Genomic DNA, 19,881 nt, shown 5'->3' on the forward strand with positions numbered 1-19,881 from the left:
TGCTTAGGGACATAAGCTTCTATTACGGGTGATGGAAAAATGTGGAAACGGATTGTAGTGAAGAGTTGAACAACATAATGATATAACTGTCACTGAATTGAATATGTAAAAATGTTCCTACAACAAATGTTTTGTCACACATATATTTAACACAATTAATAAAAAAAATACCTAGTGCAGTAAAGGGGGCTCTTCTTGGATTACAAAAGCTTCCCTTTAAATACAAAGATCCAGAGATTAACAGAGACTTAGATCTTAAATTGCAGGGGAAGAAAAGATATAATCTTTTAAAATTATTCGTCGGCTAGTAAAAGAGACATTAAGAAAGAGTATTAGAAGCAGGTGTGGAATAGCCTGGTTTGAAGAAGAGAATGAGAATATAGAAACCTAGATAAAATGGGAGCCCAGGAAAAAAAGGTACTTGGGTCTCAATTTCTAGGGTAGACCTCATATCCAACACGTTAGAACAGAAAATGTATGAGGAAACGGAGCCTCAAAGAATACATGCAACTCAGTATGATAGAAAAAAAACAGATTAGAGTTCCTAAGTCCACCCAACCAGTCAGAAGATGTTGGAGGACCCAAATGAAGAAGATACAGTTTATGGATCACACCCCACTGAAAATCACATCAAAACCACAAACACAAGGACCAGGTAAGAAGGTACACCTTAGCAGAGGCCAGCAAAGACAGAAACAAGCACACCCCTGCAACACGAGAAGACCATCCCCCCATCAGAGAAAAACCAGAAAAGGAGACTGTAGAGGGTAACTGCTAAGCAAATTTGTTATTCAGAACACAACAGAATTACTCCGAATTGACAGATTAATTTTATGAACCCCAGAGAAGTGGTGAATAAAGTCAGAGAGCCCTGGTAGCACAGTGGTGAAAGCCATCGACTGCTAACTGAAAGGATGGCAGTTAGAAATCACCAGTGGCTCCACAGGAGAAAGATGTGGCATTCTGCCTCCATAGAGATTTACAACATCGGAAACCCTATGGGTCACTTCAGTCTGAATCAACTCTAAGGCAGCGGGTTTTTGGGTACCCTCAAATATGCGGGACGTTGTAACTAAAAATTTTAAACTTTCAATACAGGAATATGGGCCACTAGACACTCTTTTACACTGTGGGGTGGGGAATGAACCTGTACATCCTTCTGGGACAGAAATAGACCAATATATACAAATTTATACCATATATATAATACATACATATGTATATTGCCTTGTTCCTGCAATTCCTCTTCTAAAGAGATGAGTAAACAAGTGAGCAAAGATAAGTCAAACCATGTTTATCACAACATATAACACACAAAAAGTGAGCAACATGGGTGCATGTAGTGTACAAGGGATGTCTTAAGAGACTGTCATTTGTCCTACCCTGCTTATTGGTGAGTATACTAACATGTAAACATTTATGGTTTCAGTGTAGCTACCACTCTCTACAGAACCTCCCTTTTCTCATTCATCTCGTTTTCTTCATTAGGTGTTAACAAAAGCTTTAAAATCTAACTTAAATTCTGTCTACTATAGGCACAATTACTAAATTTATCCTTTTTTACAAATGTAGGTAAACATTATATTGAAAAAAAGACTGAAAGGAAATAATGTGGTCAACCATGATGTTGAATCCGGAGTTGCTGATCTGTAGGGTTTTCATTTTCCTCCACTTTGCATCCAAATAAATCATTAGTTTGTTATATAACTGATAAATGTTCCAATGTGAGGAAAAAACAATACAGTAAGTTCTACTGAAGAAAGTCTCCTGAAATCCTACCACTTGGAGAGGCCCTCTGATCATGTCTTCATGTACATCTCTTCGGACTTTTCCTTCTAAACATATATAATTTTACATAGAATGAATCATCTGTGTGTGCTGTTTTTAGACACCCCTTTGTCACTCAATATAAAATGGCACCATTTCGGATGTATGCATGTACCATAATCTTTTTTAGTATTTTACTGTATTTTTGGTGAGCATGGACACAGCAAACCAGGTTCCCATTCAGCAATTTCTAGTATTCAGTGACACTATGTCAACATTCTCATTACTTTGCATGCATAATTTTTTAACCATGCCAATTAATGTACATTTAAGGTTTCCATGTTTTCTGTAGTGATACATAATATGATTAACATGTTTGTGACTAATCCTTGCTCACTGTTGTTCAAATCTCTTTAGAGGTAAAACTGTGAAAACAAGATGAAATATACAGTACTACAAATATAATGACTTGAAAGATAATGCAATATTTTGCTCATGCAATTAAAAAAACTGATGGGTGAAGTTTAATAGTGATGATTCATTACTGAACTATCCTTGTAGATACACCATTCTTTTTTTTCTTTACATAGTTGTGAATAACTAAGAGTAATAATAAAATAATTCCTAGGATAATGAAGAATAAAATTACTAGTATCTGACAATGCTACCTTAGATTTATAAAACGACCCGATGAAACCATGTGGTAATTTTAAGAAAATATTGAGGTTATCCTGTTTTGTTTTGTTTTTTTTTAATGAATTTTCTTTTTTTTCTTTGGAAGACCTCTAAGAAATATCATAAAACATCTATCCTTCCTGATAATGTTGCTGGGTGCTATCAAGTCAATTCTACTAATAATTCCGACTGCTCAAGAAACAACTAAAATTGGGTCCAACTGACACTGACGGTATACCCTAAGGGTTAAAGCTGCTGTCCTGGAAAAATTAGTAGTAATTTATACTTCCATTACCAGCAGGTTTGTCTAGACATCCTTTATGTTTCCAATTTGACAGGGGAAAAAGAAATATTACAAAGCTTTATTAAATTGTTTTTTTCTGAATATAACAGTAACTTCTCTTAATGAAAAGGTATGTGATAAGACAGAATGTTGAAAAAATAATTAAGTACAAAAAATTATCCATGTGCACCTATGTGCAGTCCTGAGACTGCTATCTCACCACCCTAACTGAGTGGTTTTCTGTGCTTAAACACTTCGTACGATGTGGTTTAATGCTGAACACCTCCTGTCCTTCTGGGAATTTTGGTATGTGCTAGACAGGGTGCCCACGTGACTGTGCCTCCACCCAACCTTCCCCCTCCCCCCACAACAATAAAAACTCTGGACATTTAGGCTCCAGTGAGCTTGCCTAGTAGACAACACTTCACTCAACATGTTGCTGGTTAATTAAGCAACTCCTATGTGACTCTACCAGGAGAAGACTTTTGGAAGTTTGCACCTGGTTTCCTTTGAGCCTGGTCCATGCACCTTTTCTCTTTGCTGATGTTGCTTTGTATCTTTTTGATGTAATGAATCTTACCTACAAGTACAACTGTATGTTGAGTCCTATGAGACCTGGAGATGGTCCTGAAGCCTCCCTAACAGACCTGTAAAGCATACTAACCCAATATAACCTCTATTGACATTTTCCCATTTTTATTTTCAAACTTTTTCCTAATCAGTTTATTAACACAATTACTTGAATCACAGCATACATCTAGTTTTGTATCCTTCCTTTTTCTCACTTACTAAAGTTTTATTTATAGAAAACTAAATGGCTTTAGAGTAGTTGTTAGACAACATATGTGGACAGCAGAATGCTCTGCCATAAACAAATTCAGAGTTGTAATTTGTTAATTTTGTATTTGTGCTGAGATGTAATTCACATACCTCCGAACCGTACAATTCAGTGCTTTTTAGTGTATTCTCAAATATGTGCAATGATCACCACTATCTAATTCCAAAACATTTTCATCATTCTAAAAGGTAACCTCAAACCCGTATGGTAGACACTCCCTATTCTTCCTCCCCCAAGGCCCTGGCAACAACTAATCCATGTTCTGTCTGCATGGTGTACCCTCTTTAAAAAAAAAAAAAAAAAAATCACAAGTGTTACATTTTCCAATGTCATGATATATTCTTTGCAAAATAATAACTAAAATTTTAAACCACTGTAAGTATACTTTAATGTATTTAATCAATTTTCTATTAAGAAATTTAAATCCGTCCAAGAAATTTAGACATTTTGTTAACAAATAAAATGATAAACCAAAACACACCCGCTCGTCGATATGGTTACATTTCAAAAACCAGGTTGTTTTGCAGAAATCGGCATTACACAAAAAAAGATCACAAAATAGAAGATGATCACATCATTACACAATTGCCAAGTTACATAACTGCCAAACTGCCAAACATGGGCCAGCTAAGTTGACATATAACCTTGACTATAACTACCAGCGTTACTCTCACCTTGCAACTCAGTGTTCATTACTGCCAGACGTACATCATTAACACATAGAATAGTCGGGTAGCAGATTTTTTACTATTGTCGCAAATGCAAAATGTCAGATAATGAGACAGTCAATAAGTGAGTAGTGGGTGTAAAATGATACACAAAGTCTTTGAGTCAAATTATTTATTTAAAATATATCTCTAAATATTACATGGTCAAAGAATCTTAAGGTTTTTATACCTACTACTTAAAATACCTTCTAGAAATAGCAAGACTAATTTACAATAAAATCAGAATTCTATAAAAATACTCATGTGGCTTCACCTTCATTCACTGGTATTTTTAATTCTTTGTCAATGTAACAGATTTTAAAAACTAAAGGTATAGGAAGGGAGAAAAATGTGGAACAGAACTCCAATTCTCAAAAATTCACTAACTGGACCCATTGAAACTAGAGGAATCCCTGAGACTATTGCCCTGAGAAACTCTTTAAACCTTAAACTGAAACTATCCCCTCAAGTCACCTTTTAGATAGACAGCACACTAGCTCATTTTTTTATCACCCTTGTAACCAAGAGGTCGGCAGTTCAATTCCGCCAGGCGCTCCTTGGAAACTCTGCGGGGCAGTTCTAGTCTGTCCTATAGGGTCGCTATGAGTTGGAATCAACTCGAGGGCAGTGCGTTTTGGTGGTTATCAACCTTGAGTACTTCGTTCCTTTAAAAAAACATCTATAAGAGAACAAATGGTCAAAAAAAATACTTTAAATCATAGATGAGAAGGTAGGGGGCAGGGAGATTAAGTTACTGGAAACAGAACAACTAGAATGGAAATAATGGGAATGTTGACACAATGTGAAGAACATAACCAATTTCACTGAAGAGTATGTGTAGAAATTGCTAAATGGGAACCTATTTTACTATGTACACTTTCACCAAGAATACAGTAAATATTTTTTAATTACTTACAAAAAAAACAAAGGTTTAGTTTGTCTTTAATTACTAATAAAAAACTATCTAAATATCAACCAACCATCTTAAAAATAATTTTCAAAGACATAAACTCTTCTCTCCTAAGTCAGAATAAGGCTTAGAAATATGAGACAAAAAAATGTGACCACACTTAACTGTACATGTAGAAACTGTTGAATTGGTGTATATTTTCCTATGCATATTCTCAAAAACAAAAATAAATTATTTTTGAAAAGCGACCAAACAAATTTAAAAAATCATTTTAAGAGCTAAGGAGGAAAAAAACAGGATACTGCCAGAGAGAAAAACAGAGGCAGCCCATTTTAGATATGGTGGTAAGAGAAATTCTCTTCATGAGGTGACACTGCAGCTAAGATAAAGTACTATGCAAGGAGAACAGCATCCTCAGTTCCAAGGGAAGGCATAACTAACAAGTAACAAGGTTCCTAAGCAGAGAGTCTAGAGATGAATAAACCACTCTATCTGTAGGACAATATAAGAAGCCGAGGATCTGACATCAGGCTAAGCTCCTCCATTTATCAGCTATGCAACCATAAGCAAATTATTTAACAACTCTGGGTCCATTTTCTCACCTCAAAAATGGGACAAAAAAAATGACCAATGTTGCTGTGGAAATCCATGAGACCATGATTATAAAATATCAGATAGCAATAAAATGCCCATGCCCTCAAAATCATTTTAAAATTATTCTAAAAGCTACCTACAAGAAATGATTCAATATTTACCAATGCCTGGCTATGACTTTAAAAAATACCACTGTAATCAGAGCTTGCAATGGAAAAAAAACACTCATCATATGCTTTACATACAGGTATTCAAGTTACGCCGAACTGCACTAACGTAAGTCATTAAGTGTATCTAGAACGTTGCATTTTCCTTGGGGGAAGTTATGTGAAAATGCATACAGGGGATATGGAAAAAACTGCTGAGTCATGTGAACATACTCCAAGCATTTGATGGTATGATGGAAGAGGTCGTTGGAAAAATGGTCCATATGGCAATAAAGCTGAACTTAAAACTCAGTATCACCAATGTAGAACAGCTCATAGATCACGAAGAAGTGGAACTGGCAGATCAGAACTTAATGGATTTTGAAGAGGAAAGAAATGAAGAAGACAGAAATAATGAGGAAGGGGAGAAACTGTCAAAAAAAAAATTTATAGTGAAAGAATTAGCTGTGGAGTTTTTTCTAAACTAAATCAGGAGCTTTAGTTGTTGAAAACATGGACCCAAGTGCTGATAGCTTTACTAACATCAACAGGCAGATTCGGGAAGCAGTGAGACGTTACCACAGAATCCACGAAGAGAAAAAGACCATACAACTTTCACTAATTTTCTTCCTTGCAATGCCATCCCCATTCCCTGGGATAATCAAGATGATCCAGAACCTTCTACAAGTGGAGTTATTGCCCCAATTGACAAAATGTCACCGTCATGCAACTCTTCATCATCAGAGTAAATTTTTATGATTTGTATTTTTATGTATTAAAAATGTATCTGTAAGTTTATATGTAATATTTTCCATTCCCAGAGTTAAGACTGGATTTATAAAGATACTGACAATAAAAGGCAATAATAATGAAAACTTTTAAAAAATAAGGTATACAACTTAAATCAGAACTGACTTACAACGGAGTTATCGGAACGGAACCCTGCCCTAAGCTGGGGACTACCTGTTTTAGCTCATTCATTCAACAAATTATTATTACAGCATTACTACGTGGCCAGGAACTAACAGGATACAGGTGCTGGGATTATAGCACTGAACAAGACAAAGCCCCTGCCCTCATGGAGCTTACATTCTACTTGCAAAGAAAAACATATAAATTGAAACAGTGCTACAAAGAAAAACAGATTAGGGACTAAAGCATCAAGTGATGGTGCAGCAAGTACAGCTCTATTGAGTTAGAACAGTCAGGTTCTCTGAAGAGACAACATTTTAGCAAACTTGTGAATAAAACGGAAGAGCAAGGCCTATGAAGATCTGGGCAAAGGCATTCTCTAAGCATAGGGAACAATGAGACTAAAGTCTTTGAGATAGAAACATGCTGGCCATGTTGTAAAACAGAAGACATAACATGAATTTCAGTTTTAGTATAACTGATTAACAGTGAAAAACATACTGAAAAATGTTTTACGAATCACAAAACTAACCTCCATGGGCCAAAAAACCTTCTTTTCCCCCGCACTGTCTCTGTATCCAATTCCCCAAACCCTAAAATATTTGCACAGTTTCATCCAATAGCTGACAGCACCACACAATAAATGTCAGAGGTAAACAAAGTTACTAGGAATAAAAGGAATCAATGTAATACTCAACTGAAGAACTTTTACACCAAATCCAATATGAAGATTCAGGATGAACATCAAGAACCATACCTCATGCACAAACTGAAGGGAAGGCATGCTAATCACTTAAAAATAAAATACTTTTAAATGAAGAAATACACCACATTCATGGACTGGAAAACTCATTACAACGTCATCGTTTCCAGACTGATCTGCAGATGCAATGCAATCCCAATCAAAAGCCAAAAAGAATTTTTGTTAGAAACTGACAAACTGATTTCAAAACTTAGGATAAAGAAAGTACAGCACTGGTGTAAGAAGAGACATAATAATCAATGGTACAGAAGAGAATCCAGATTTCTGATAAAGGTACAAAGGTAACAATGAGGAAATCATAACCTTTTCAATCAGAAGCTCAAACAACTGGGTATGTTTGGAAAAAAAAAAAAAAAAACAAACCCTTACCTCACATCATACTGAAAATGGATCACAGGCATAAAAGCTATAAGAATTCTCAAGCAGGAAAGCTGGTAACAGGGAACCAAAGGTCAAGAAGGCAAAGTGTTGACATGTCGTGGGGTTGTTAACCAATGTCATAAAACAATATGTGTACTAATTGTTTAATGAGATGCTACTTTGTTCTGTAAACCATCTAAAGCACAAATAAAAAAAATCCTCAAGAAAACATGAAAGATTCACTCACTCACTCACTAAGAATATCTAAAAAAATTTTTAGAAGACTGATAATACCAAGTGTTGGTGAGAATGTGGAGCACCTGGAACTCTCACACATTGCTGGCAGGAATGTAAATGGGCACAACCACTTTGGAAAATAGTTTGACAGTTTCTTATAAAATTGAACATATGGTAATTAACCCATAAATCATGGGAAAACATAATCCCAAAAGAAGCCTTACATGTAAGTGTTCACAGTAGCTTTACTCGCAATAACCAGTAGTTAAAATCAAATGTTCACCAACAGATCACTGAACAAACTGTGGTTAAGTCCATAAAATGGAATATGACTGTCATTAAAAAAAAAATAATAATAATGATGCACCAACAATAATGAAATCTTATAACTTTTACTAAGCAAAAGAAACCAGACACAAGAGTACATACTATGTTATTTCATTTATATAAAATACTAGAATAGACAAAACTAATCTATTAAAATAAAATAAACAGAAAACAAATCAGTAGCTGTCCAGAGTAGGAGCAAGAACTGGCAAATAACTGCAAAAGAGCACAAGGGAACTTTTGTAGGGTGATGGAAATGTTCCGTATCTTGATTGTGGTAGTGATTACATGAGTAGATACACTTCTCAAAATTCACTGAGCTCTACATTTAAAACTGTGTGCATTTTCCTGTATAGATTTAACCAAAACCAAACCAAACCCACTGCCGTCAAGTCGATTCTGACTCACAGCGACCATACAGGACAGAGTAGAACTGCCCTACAGAGTTTCCAAGGAGCACCTGGTGGATTCAAACTGCAGACCTTTTGTTTAGCAGCCGTAGCTCTTAACCACTATGCCACCAGGGTTTCCTGTGTATAATTATACCTCAACAAAGTTAATTAAAATTCCTAAAGGGTTACTTTATTTAAATGTAAAATTTTGCTTGCATATAGTAGATGCTCGGTAAGTTGAATGAAAATCAGAATGTATTAAAACATTCCTAAGATTCAATGATGACTCAATAAACTGAAGTTTGAAAAAAGTGTGACTCCTGATTCCTAGCGGTACACAAAAATCCCTTATTTATATTCACCGAGTATTTACTCAACGTCTCCTCACCAAATATCAAGAACAGGAGGAGCTGCAAAGAAAGACAGAATTCCACAACAGTAACAAGCCCATATGCAACTGGATACAAAGAATGACAGGAAGCTTAAAACTTACGTTGTTAGCAAGAATGCTCCATCACCACATCTTTCCAGAGCCTTTCGTGCAGGAGGTTTTGCTGCAAATTCTACGAAACCTTTTCCTGTAGCTCTACCACGATCATCTACAACCACAACAGCTTTCTCTACTGGACCAAACTGGGAAAATGCTTGTTCTAGAAGCTCATTGGAAACAACTGGAGAAAGGTTCTTGACAGTTAAGGCTGCTCCATGTGTAGCAAAGCGAATTCGGAGAGGTCTGCTCTTCAAAATGGTGCCATCCAGCTCTGCTTTTGCAATTTCAGCCAGTGTTCTGGATTCCTTTTTAGGAGGAAAATTTTATTTTTTAAAGTTGATAGTAACACACATTTATAATAGTAGCTTACTTCTAGGGGGAACTGGGTAGCTTTAAGAAAGGGCTTTTTCTTTTTTTGTCTTTCAATTTTAGTATCACATGCATTTTATTAATCAAAGATAAATAATTTTAAACATTTAAAGTACAAAGTTCCAACCCCATTGTCCTGTTCAAAGGTGTCACTTAAAGATTAACAAATTACCAGCTATTAAATATTCAAAGCAATATAGTTCTTAAATCTCCTATATATGTTAAAAGAAATAATCACTTTTGGAGACCAAGTGCCAGTTACTAGAAACTACTAAAAACAGAATTGCCTATACCCTTCATAAGCACCCCACCTTCCCGACACTGCCAGATAAATCCCCTTTCCTTTTTTTGTTCCAGAATTTCCATTTTCTTTCATACTATCTGTAAAAACTACTAAGTCGCATTTTAACCACTTCTCCAGAAATACTTTCATAAGATACATAGTTTCCACCATTTTATAAAGAAGCAAACATGCATATGAAGAACTACAACAGTTCTCTCCGTTATATAAAGAGAAGCAAGCATACACATGCACTTATTAGAAAAGCAGCTCAGGGCTGAAACCACAAGAGAAACTTCTCCTTGAAGTACTCGAAGTTGGCATATAACATAGGCATCTACAACAATTAAAAAAAAAAAAAAACCAAACCCGTTGTTATCGAGTCCACTCCAACTCACAGCAACCCTACAGGGCAGAGAACTGCCCATAGGGTTTCCAAGGACTGCCTGGTGGATTTGAACTGCCAACCTTTTGTTTAGCAGCTTTAGCTCTTAACCACTATGTCACCAGGGTTTCCATCTACAGCAATACATAACTGGTAAATTTAATAGAGGTATATTCTCTTTCCTTGTGTTGTGAGAACTCTCCAGATAGAATTGAAAGAGGCATTGTATGTGTAAAACCAAAAACCCATTGCTGTCGAGTCTATTCCAACTCATAGTAACCCTACAGGACACAGGAGAACTGCCCCATAGAGTTTTCAAGGAGCACCTGGTGGATTTGAACTGACAACCTTCAGGTTAGCAGCTGTAGTACTTAACCACTACACCACCCGGGTTTTCACTATATGTGTAAGAAGAGTACAAATATACTATGTTATGAAAAAATGTCACAATAGCTTTATTCAGTTGCTAGAATGTTCGTTACAGCTTTAAGTTACTGCCCTTATGCAAAAACCTTACTACAAACTATTTTTACAAAAACAAATGAAGCTAACCTTTTCAGACATAATCAAAATTGCCATTTTGTTATTATCCTTAACTCATTAATAACAGTTGTAACAGCAGACAACATTTAACGGATATTTAACAAGGGACAGGCACTCTGTACCTAATACATCATTTAATCCAACAACCCTGAGAAATGGAGCCTAAATTAAAATGCTGTCAGGTGGAATTAGGAATTGGAAAGCAAATAAGGAAACCTCATGGTGTGAAGTTAATAGAATATATCTTGATAACGGTTTGAGTTAGAGACGAAGCATTTGTTAAAACTCACCAAATGGTACGCTTTAAAATTTGTACACTGCACTGTACTAAATTTCAATACCCTAAAAAAAAAATACTAGATTCTAGTTAATGACAAGCATGCTGGAGTTTTTAGGAGTCACAAACTGATGGACTGCAAGAGGGATGAACAGTGAAAAATCAATTACAGCAAAATTTAATTATAGACTCTAGGTGGTAGATTTATACTCTATTCATTTCCATGTTTGAAAGTTTTCACAATAAAATGTTTGGATGTGGGGTATCAACAGGAGGCATGGTAGAAACAGAATGTTTCTAGAGAGCAACTGCTATTCAAGTAAGGTGGTGCAAATGGTTAAGCATTGAACTACTAACTGAAAGGTTGGCAATTCAAACTCACCCAGAGGCAACTAGGCGTAAAAGCCCCGTGATCTGCCAAAAAGTCATAGCCTTGAAAATCTGCACAGTTCTACTCTACAACACGTGGAGTCGTCATGAGTCAGAATCAAATCAATGCAACTGGTTTGGGTTTTTTGGTTTTACTCTTCAGATTCAGTCAGACACATTCACAACGTGAATTGTCAGTTTTTATGTTAAATCATCTAATTTTTAATTAATGGCAACCAATTCAATTTTTAATGCTGTTTAGGCCAAGTGAAATGTTTATGCCAGGCAAACAAAATGCTGTCAGAAATATTTTATACTAGGAATTCTTTTTTCAAAGCTTATGTTTTTTTCATGGTTTTAAATGGTTCTATGTCAGGGATTCTCAACCTCAGCACTATACATATCATGGGCCACAGTTCTTGTGGGAGGCTATCCTGTGCCTGGTGGCACAATGGTTAAGCGCTACTGCAGCTAATCAAAAGGTCTGCAGTTCAAATCCACCAAGCCACTCCTTGGAAACCCTACAGTGCTGTTATACTCTGTCCCATAGGGTCCCTTTGAGTCAGAATTGACTCGAGGGCAACGTGTTTTTTTTTTGTTTGATCCTGTGCATTGTAGGATGTATAGCAGTATTCCTGGCCTCGAGGCCAATGGAAACATCTCCCAGTTCTGACAATGAAAAATGTCTCCAGTTATTGCCAAATGTCCACTGGGGGGCACAACTGCCTGTTTGAGAACCACTGCTCTAAATGTGTACTGAAGTATCTGTTCTTAGAATTACTTTTTAAAACCCTATTTACTAAATTAAAATTTTATCTTTGAAATGAGACCAAAGAATTCTTTACTTTATGCCTCAGTAAATCACAACTATAAAACTTTTATTAAGTACAGAGACAGAGTTCCCTGGGTGGCACAAATGGTTTGCACTCAGCTACTAAAGGAAAAATTGGCATTAGGCACCCACCCAGCAGTGCCACAGAAGAAAGGCTTGGCAATCTGCTTCCATAAAGATTATAGCCAAGAAAACCCTATGGAACTCAGTTCTACTTGGGTCACCGGACTCAACAGCAATGGATTTGGGCTTTTTGTTTTTGGTTTCTTTTGGCGGGGGGGGGGGGGGTATATGCTACTTAAGCACGCACACACTTCGTTATCCTCACCAACAATCCTATAAGGTGGGTTTTGTTACTATCCCCACTTACACATGGGGAAACAGGCCTAGAGAGGTTGGACTTGCCCAAGATCACACTGCAAGTGCCACGATTTAAACCTACACAGAATTCAGTCTCCATCAATACACCATAAATCCTGTCTGTCAGCTGCTGTCCTTGCATCGCTGTGCACAAAGAGTGAAACTACAGGTTCTTGATAATTGAGAAGGATACAAGAAACTAAGTGACTGCCCCAAGATAGTAGCTACTAAAACTAGGGTAAAATGATTTCCATTTTAGGGCTCTTTTCAAAGTACATGAACTATTCTCTCACTGTTTACTAACTGCTTAAAGCTGCAAGGTTACTGCTACAGACTGAATTGTGTCCCTCAAATACATGCGCTGAAGTTCTAACCTCAGTCCCTGTACCTGTTAATGTGAGCTTGTTTGGAGTTAGGGATTTTCTTGCAAGGTGTTATTTGTTAAATTTACGAGGTCACAGAAGTGGAGTGAGTCCTCACTCCTTTCTGAGTGGTGTCATAAAAGGGGAAAAGAGATATGGAAATAAATCACAAAATGGGAAGACAGGTGCTATATGAAGATGCATCTAAACGTTAAGGAATGCCCAGAAACTCTCAGGGCTACAAGAGGCTGGAAGAAAAAAGGAAGGATCTTCCCACAGAATAGAGAGAGAGAGCACATGGCCCTGCCGACACCCTGACTTCAGACTTCCAGCCTCCACAACAATGAGAAAATAAATTTCTGTTCTCTAAAACCACCCAGTTTATGTTATTTTGTTACAGCATCCCTAGGAAACTAAGACAAGTATTAGGTAACAAATTAATACAAGGAAATCCACTGATGCAAACTGGAAATAGCCTTCAAGTCAATCAGTTTAAGATTGATTAAAGGGCAGGACATCCATCCTATGAAATGCAATATGGTTATTAAAAACAACCTAATGATACGAAAAGAAGTTAAACATTTATTAAACGAAAAATCAAATCATAATATATATAGTATGGTTTGATTTTGGAGGAAAAATTATATACAAAAGTTAACATGATCATATTTAGGAAGTGTTTTGGGGAGGAAAGACTTTTTCACTAATGCTAGAACTGTAAGAAAATTTTCCTGCAATAAAAGATGACTGTAAATGATATCCTGGACAGGCTCACTAAGTACATTCTGCAATATCTTCTATCATATTTGAATAGTTTATAATAAGTATTTTTTTAATATATCATTTCATAATTAAAAAGAAAAAGCATGGGTGGTTTGAGTCTACAAAGACTACGTAAAAGTAAATTCAGTTCATCTTTAACTGGCTTCTCCAGAACCGGTTCTCAAAGTTTGGCAAGCCATCAGAGTAACATGGAAAGCTGGTAAAACTCAAGATTGTTGGGTGCCTTGCGCTGAGGCTTTCTGATTCAACAGGCATCTCTAGCAAATCCCCAGTTAACTGATGAGATGAGTAAATTTTTGAGATGGTATAGGATCAGCACTGCTAGCATGAATGGCAGAGGAAATACTTTAAGTGGCCTTCTGTTTACAGTAGAAGACATGTGAAGTTGCTGGACGTGGACCACAATCCATTGCTCCAGAAATTTGGTTTACTAAAGCTAAAATTGGAAACTGAGTTCAGGTTCAGTTTTAGTTACATTAAACTAAAATGTACTACAACTCTTCAGTTAACTTATCCAATCTAAACTGTCAATTACCGGCCAAAATCTAAAAAAAGAACATGCAGGTTTGGATCTAAAAGCCCACAGTAAACAAAACAGTCGAAGAGTCAAAATAGTCCAAAATAGACACACAGTTTATTTCATCCTTAACCAGCTGCCACTGAGTCAATTCTGAAGTACCATAAATTTACCATATTGATTAGGGCCTTATGTGGAACAGCCACTTAAAAGCTTTCCCCCACCTACGTACTAGCAATAATTACACTATACATCTCAAAAATGTTGTCTCACCTTATCAATTAACTGACTAATAATTACTAGAAACATAAGCCAAGTAAACCTACACGACTATTTTAAAGCCACTACACACCCTATCCACTGTAGCAGTATTTATATTCAGATTGAATATAAACTTTGATTTTTCTAAGTAAAAAAATACATAATAGCTCAGAAACATTTATTGTTACTCACAGATTACACTGTAAAATTATCCATAAAGTCTAACTTTATAAACTAAATCCAAATTTCCAACTGACGAAGTTTTAACATCCATACACAAAACTTTACAGTGATAGCTTCAGAAGAGCATATCCCAAAGGAGCAAACAACAGTGGCCTTTCTCACCTCCCAATTTATACATTAACTCCCCACAGGTGATAAAAAATGGCGGGAAAGCAGGAACTATTAGAGTAGAGCTTTGTTGTGCAATCTGTCCAACACAGCAGCCACTGGAGCCCTGGGGTGTTGTCATTAAGAGCCTGGCTTTAACAGAAAAGTCAGCAGTTCAAATCTACCAGCTGTTCCCTGGAAATCCTATCGGGCAGTTCTACTCTGTCCCATAGGGTTGCTAAGAGTCAGAATCGACGGCAATGAGTTTGGCTTTGTTTTGTTTTGTCCACATATGGTTTTTAAATTTAAATTAAGAATAAATAAAATTTACAATTCAGTTGGAATAATGCAGCTTCAACCATTCCTTCTCTTTCAGAATGTCAACTTTAGGAAAGGACAAGATTGTTCCAGAGGCTAAGGATGATGAAAATGTGACATTAACATCCCTCTTGGAAATTTCTTACCAAAAGCTGCTTATAATACTTTATTTTAGGAACCTTGCTTCCTTTAAAATAACTTTTGCATTTATATTAAAAATAATTTTACCAAGAGATAGGCTGTTTCTCTATGTCTAAAAGATAAGTAAAAGTATTTCTAATTTTATGTTAAAATGTATTTAAGTTGGATTTTTAAGGAAATGTCCATTTCTCATTACTATTAATCTCCTATGAAGATCTGACCTTTTCTTGGAGCCATTTAGATGTTCAGAAGTTCTCCCTAAAAAAAATAGTGTCATTTAATTATAATCATTTTTCGCCACATTTTAAAATTTTGCTTTGTCCATTCATGCAGAAAATCATATTTTGAAAGTCAAAGCTCCAATAAGGAAACTTCCACAAACTGCAATGAGCATCAGATATGAGGGTCTAACTGGAAAGACAATGGAAAAAAAACACTCATTTGCGTAAAAATGTCCTGCTCTTTGAAACATTTTGTTCGAAAATTCAACAACCAAATACGAGTTACAATAATGCTGTATAACTGACGTTGATGAATTCACCACAATGCACACAGGAAAACCTAATTAAGTAGATATTGTGTCATACAGATAAACCCTCAATGTTGTAATTTCGTAAAAACATAAATGAGACACAATTTTTGCATAATTTACTGGAAAACTTTTCAGGATTTAGATCAAAAAGGGGTTGACTACATAATATTCTAATACTAAAACATGTAGATAGAACATAAAGTAGTATATATTCCATCCTTACCCCCAAAAAGCGTGGAAATCCCCAGAATGTTGGCGGGGAGATCATATTACATTAGATACATAACAATTCAACCCACTACCGCAGACTGAACAGGGCAACTGGAATAGAATTTAGGCAACTGACAGTTTACAATGGTTCTGCGCTGAAGTGAGAAATAACGTAGTTTACCGTGAAACGTACGAAGATACGGTTGCCGCCAAGAAGGTGATTTAGATTAATTTTTTAAAAGGAGAGCTGCTGGGTTGGTCCTTCATACCCACTGAAATTTCTACTAAGACCGAAGCTTCCGTTCCAAAGATTTTTCATCTTACCCAATTCATTTCCTTTATAATTTTGCCTCGAAGAATTTCTTTCTCAAACCGCTGCCCACCCCCCGCCAACCCCCCTGCGCCTCCCGGCCTTTTTAGATACCCTGGCAAACGAAAACCTCAGTAACTACGCCACCTAGCGCGTGGCGGCAGGCTTCATCCACCCAGCAAAGCCCGAAGAACATAAAATGTTGGGGGGACCGCAGCCCAGGGCCCCTAAATCTAAATAAACTAAACGGCTGTGCACAGTCAGAAAGGGAAGGAAACGTAGCCCAGCAGTTTTAACCAGCCACACAAAGCCGGTATCGAAAAAAAGGCCACAAAGGCTTTTTCCAACGTAGCTGGAGAAAGGAAGTCCGAGCTCGGAGGTCTCCTCCCCAAAGAAGACCCTCCTTCCTTCCCTCACTGCGTTCCTCTCGCGCCACCACTTCCCACAACCGGTGAGCCCCCTTTGTTTACTCGTTCATCCGCCTCCCGCACTAGACTAAGCCAGCAGCATCCTTGGGAGTCGCGACTGCTGTACGGCGACGCGCCGCGGACACTCACTAGGCGGATGAAGCCGAAGCCGCGGTCCCGGTTGATGAAGACCTCGCTGGGCTCGCCATAACGCTCGAAGAGCCTCTTGAAGTCCTCCTCGGTTATGTCGGTGGGCAGGTTCCCTACAAAGAGACGGCAGCGCTGCGTGTATGTCTTCTCGCCAGGCTTGAGGAAACTTTTAATGTCAATGGTGAACCCCATCTCCTCCTCGGGGTGGTCCTCCGGCGCGGCGCCCGGCTGCGCCTGCTCCCCGACCAGAGCCAGAGCCAGGGCTGTGGCGGCTGCCGGGTCGTTGTCCCCCGATGCCGACTCGAGCGCACGGAGGCGGGCCGGGTTTTTCTCTATGCGTACTTGCTTCAGGTTTCCTCTTAACATCATCTTTTAGTCTGTCTACTTCGGACACGGAATATATGTCTCTGCCGGTATATATAAAGCTATATGTAGCTGTGGAAATGAAACGAGCACCGAGAAGGAGGAAGCTTAGGTAGCGGAGCTGGCCACAGTACCTTCCAGGACTCACAACCGCGGCGTCTGCACAAACAAAATGGCGCTGCCAAAACCTGTAGTCAGTGGAAGAGACTCCAAATGCGAGCTCCGCCCCCTTCGCACGCTGCCGCAGGTCGCAAAGGCCTAAGCCTCAGCCAGCACGCCTGCGCAGTTTTGGCGCCAACGGAACTTCGGCTAGCAGGGACTTGCTGGAGCGAGGCGCTTTAAGCCTTAACGATTTTCGGGCTCCTCGTGGGCTAATACACAGGGAACTTCTAGTTCTAATACGCGTTGTTTGTACTTGTAGGAAAAATTATGTGATGTGCGCAGCAGTGTGTGAAAATACAGTGATTTGGAGGACATCCTTACTCTTTTAAATGTCTAGCTCAATTTTCAGTAACCTTATGGAGAAATGAAACCTTTAATTTTATACTGAGCATTGAATAACAAAATATTTTCCAGTGACTTAAACAAGTGAAAACACCTTTATTTCTGTTCGTTTGAAGAGCAAAGTATTTAGTATTGTTAAAATTAAACAACCCCCCAGAAGCCTGTACAACTCTCCAAGACTTCTGGGTATCTTATTAAATATACCCTACACACCAACCTCACCAGTCCCTTAATGCCACTTCTTTTTTTGCCAAGGACGTTAATCACTGTAGTAACAGATGGTAGATATTTAACCTAAAAGTTTTTTCCCCAAGATCTGTGTCTCTGGGATTTTGGGTATTCCATGTGCCTTGTTCTTGTGCACTACTGTATAACCTTCAAAAAACTAATTGTACGTTCTGTTCTAGGGTAAAAGTATTACAAAGTTTAGTAAAGCAAAAAGAAAGTTTTATTCAGCATATATTCAAAAAGGCAAAAGTGGGAAACAGACAAGCATGCTGCCAGAGCTGTCTGCCAGAGTCTAAGGAACGTTACAGAATCATCAGTATATGTTAACATCACAAACGGGTGAAATCATTGGAAGCCTTACCTTTTCATAGATTGACTAAAAAATGTTAAGTCACCATGACTCTACATTTTGAATTGTCTTTCTTAATAATCATTGGTATAGGTTTCCATAACAACAGTCAGGAGAGTCTTCATTGGTCCACAAATCTTATTATTCACTAAAGGCTAATAAAAAAGAGTGGGAAGTATGTGGGTCTTTCGTGCTCTGTTTATGATTTGTTTATGTGAAAAATTCCCTAAAAGACATTTTCCAAGATTGTCTTTATACCTCAAGGCACAGTTGATGTGTCCATGGGAGTCCTTGTGAGTCCAGCTAGGTCTCATTCTCTACACTCAAGGACAGGGAATAATGGCTCCAGTATTATTTCCTTGATCCATTCTTTTATTATGAGGCATAAATGGCATATAAGCAAAAACCGTTTTTATGATAGTCACAGCAGACTCTCTAGAACTGATTACCTGTATGCCATCTGTCTTTCTCTCAATAAATAGTTGATCTCTTTGTAAAAGTCTTATTGTTTTTAACAGTTCATTTCTAATGACACAATCTGATTTTATAAAATAATTGTGCTGTTAACAGTCACATATGGCCAGCAATAGTTATTCACCTCACAGGTTTCTCCATAAAAATGCTTATAAAAGTAACACAAGAGACTGACTTGATTTGTAAACTTTCACTTAGAAAAAGAGCACAATAAAAATTATAAAAAAAAAAGTAACAGCCAGACTGTAAACTCCTGTAGGCCATAGTCTTATTGCAGGGGTCAACAAACTTTTTCTGTAAGGAAACAGATGGCAAATATTTTAGGCTTTGAGGGCCATAGGTGATTATCACCAACTACTCAGCTCTGCCCAGTACTGCTCCTGGCATAGACTAAGTCTTCACTGCATGTTAAAAAGGAATGAACTCATAGTCACTCTGAAAAACAAAGTTTTTCATAAAGTTTTTCACTCTTTTTCATAAACTTAAACATATACTTTCCTTATAAGAGCAATCCCTCTTCCAGGTATTTATCCAGGTGAAATGAAAACTTGTATTATCAACGCTTTATTTATAATCAACAAAAACTGGAACAACCCAAATGTCCTTGAACTAGTGAATGGATAAATAGTGGTACATTCATATTTACCAATCATAAACTACTACTCAGCAATATAAATGAATAAACAACAACATGACTCAAAAATCTACATCTGTATAGCATTCTGGAGAAGGTAAAACTACTATAAAGATAGAACATAGATCAATAGTTGCCAGGAGCTGCGGTAGTGGGGAGAGGTTGACTACATAGGAACACAGGAGTTTTAGA

General features: G+C 37.3%; 1 protein-coding gene across 1 annotated transcript in view; it reads right to left on the reverse strand.

Moving 5' to 3' along the window:
- PSPC1 (paraspeckle component 1) overlaps positions 1-17,692 on the reverse strand; it is an 80,917-nt gene extending 63,225 nt beyond the window's left edge. The window contains exons 1-2 of the mRNA XM_049867373.1: positions 17,138-17,692; positions 9,405-9,706 (exon numbers count right to left, since the gene is read on the reverse strand). Coding sequence (XP_049723330.1) covers positions 9,405-9,706; positions 17,138-17,506 — 671 coding nt within the window. The 5' untranslated portion in view covers positions 17,507-17,692. The remainder of the gene's footprint in view (positions 1-9,404; positions 9,707-17,137) is intronic.
- Positions 17,693-19,881: the final 2,189 nt, after the last annotated feature.

This window comes from Elephas maximus, chromosome 23, assembly GCF_024166365.1.
Source record: "Elephas maximus indicus isolate mEleMax1 chromosome 23, mEleMax1 primary haplotype, whole genome shotgun sequence".
NCBI classification, from domain to species: domain Eukaryota; kingdom Metazoa; phylum Chordata; class Mammalia; order Proboscidea; family Elephantidae; genus Elephas; species Elephas maximus.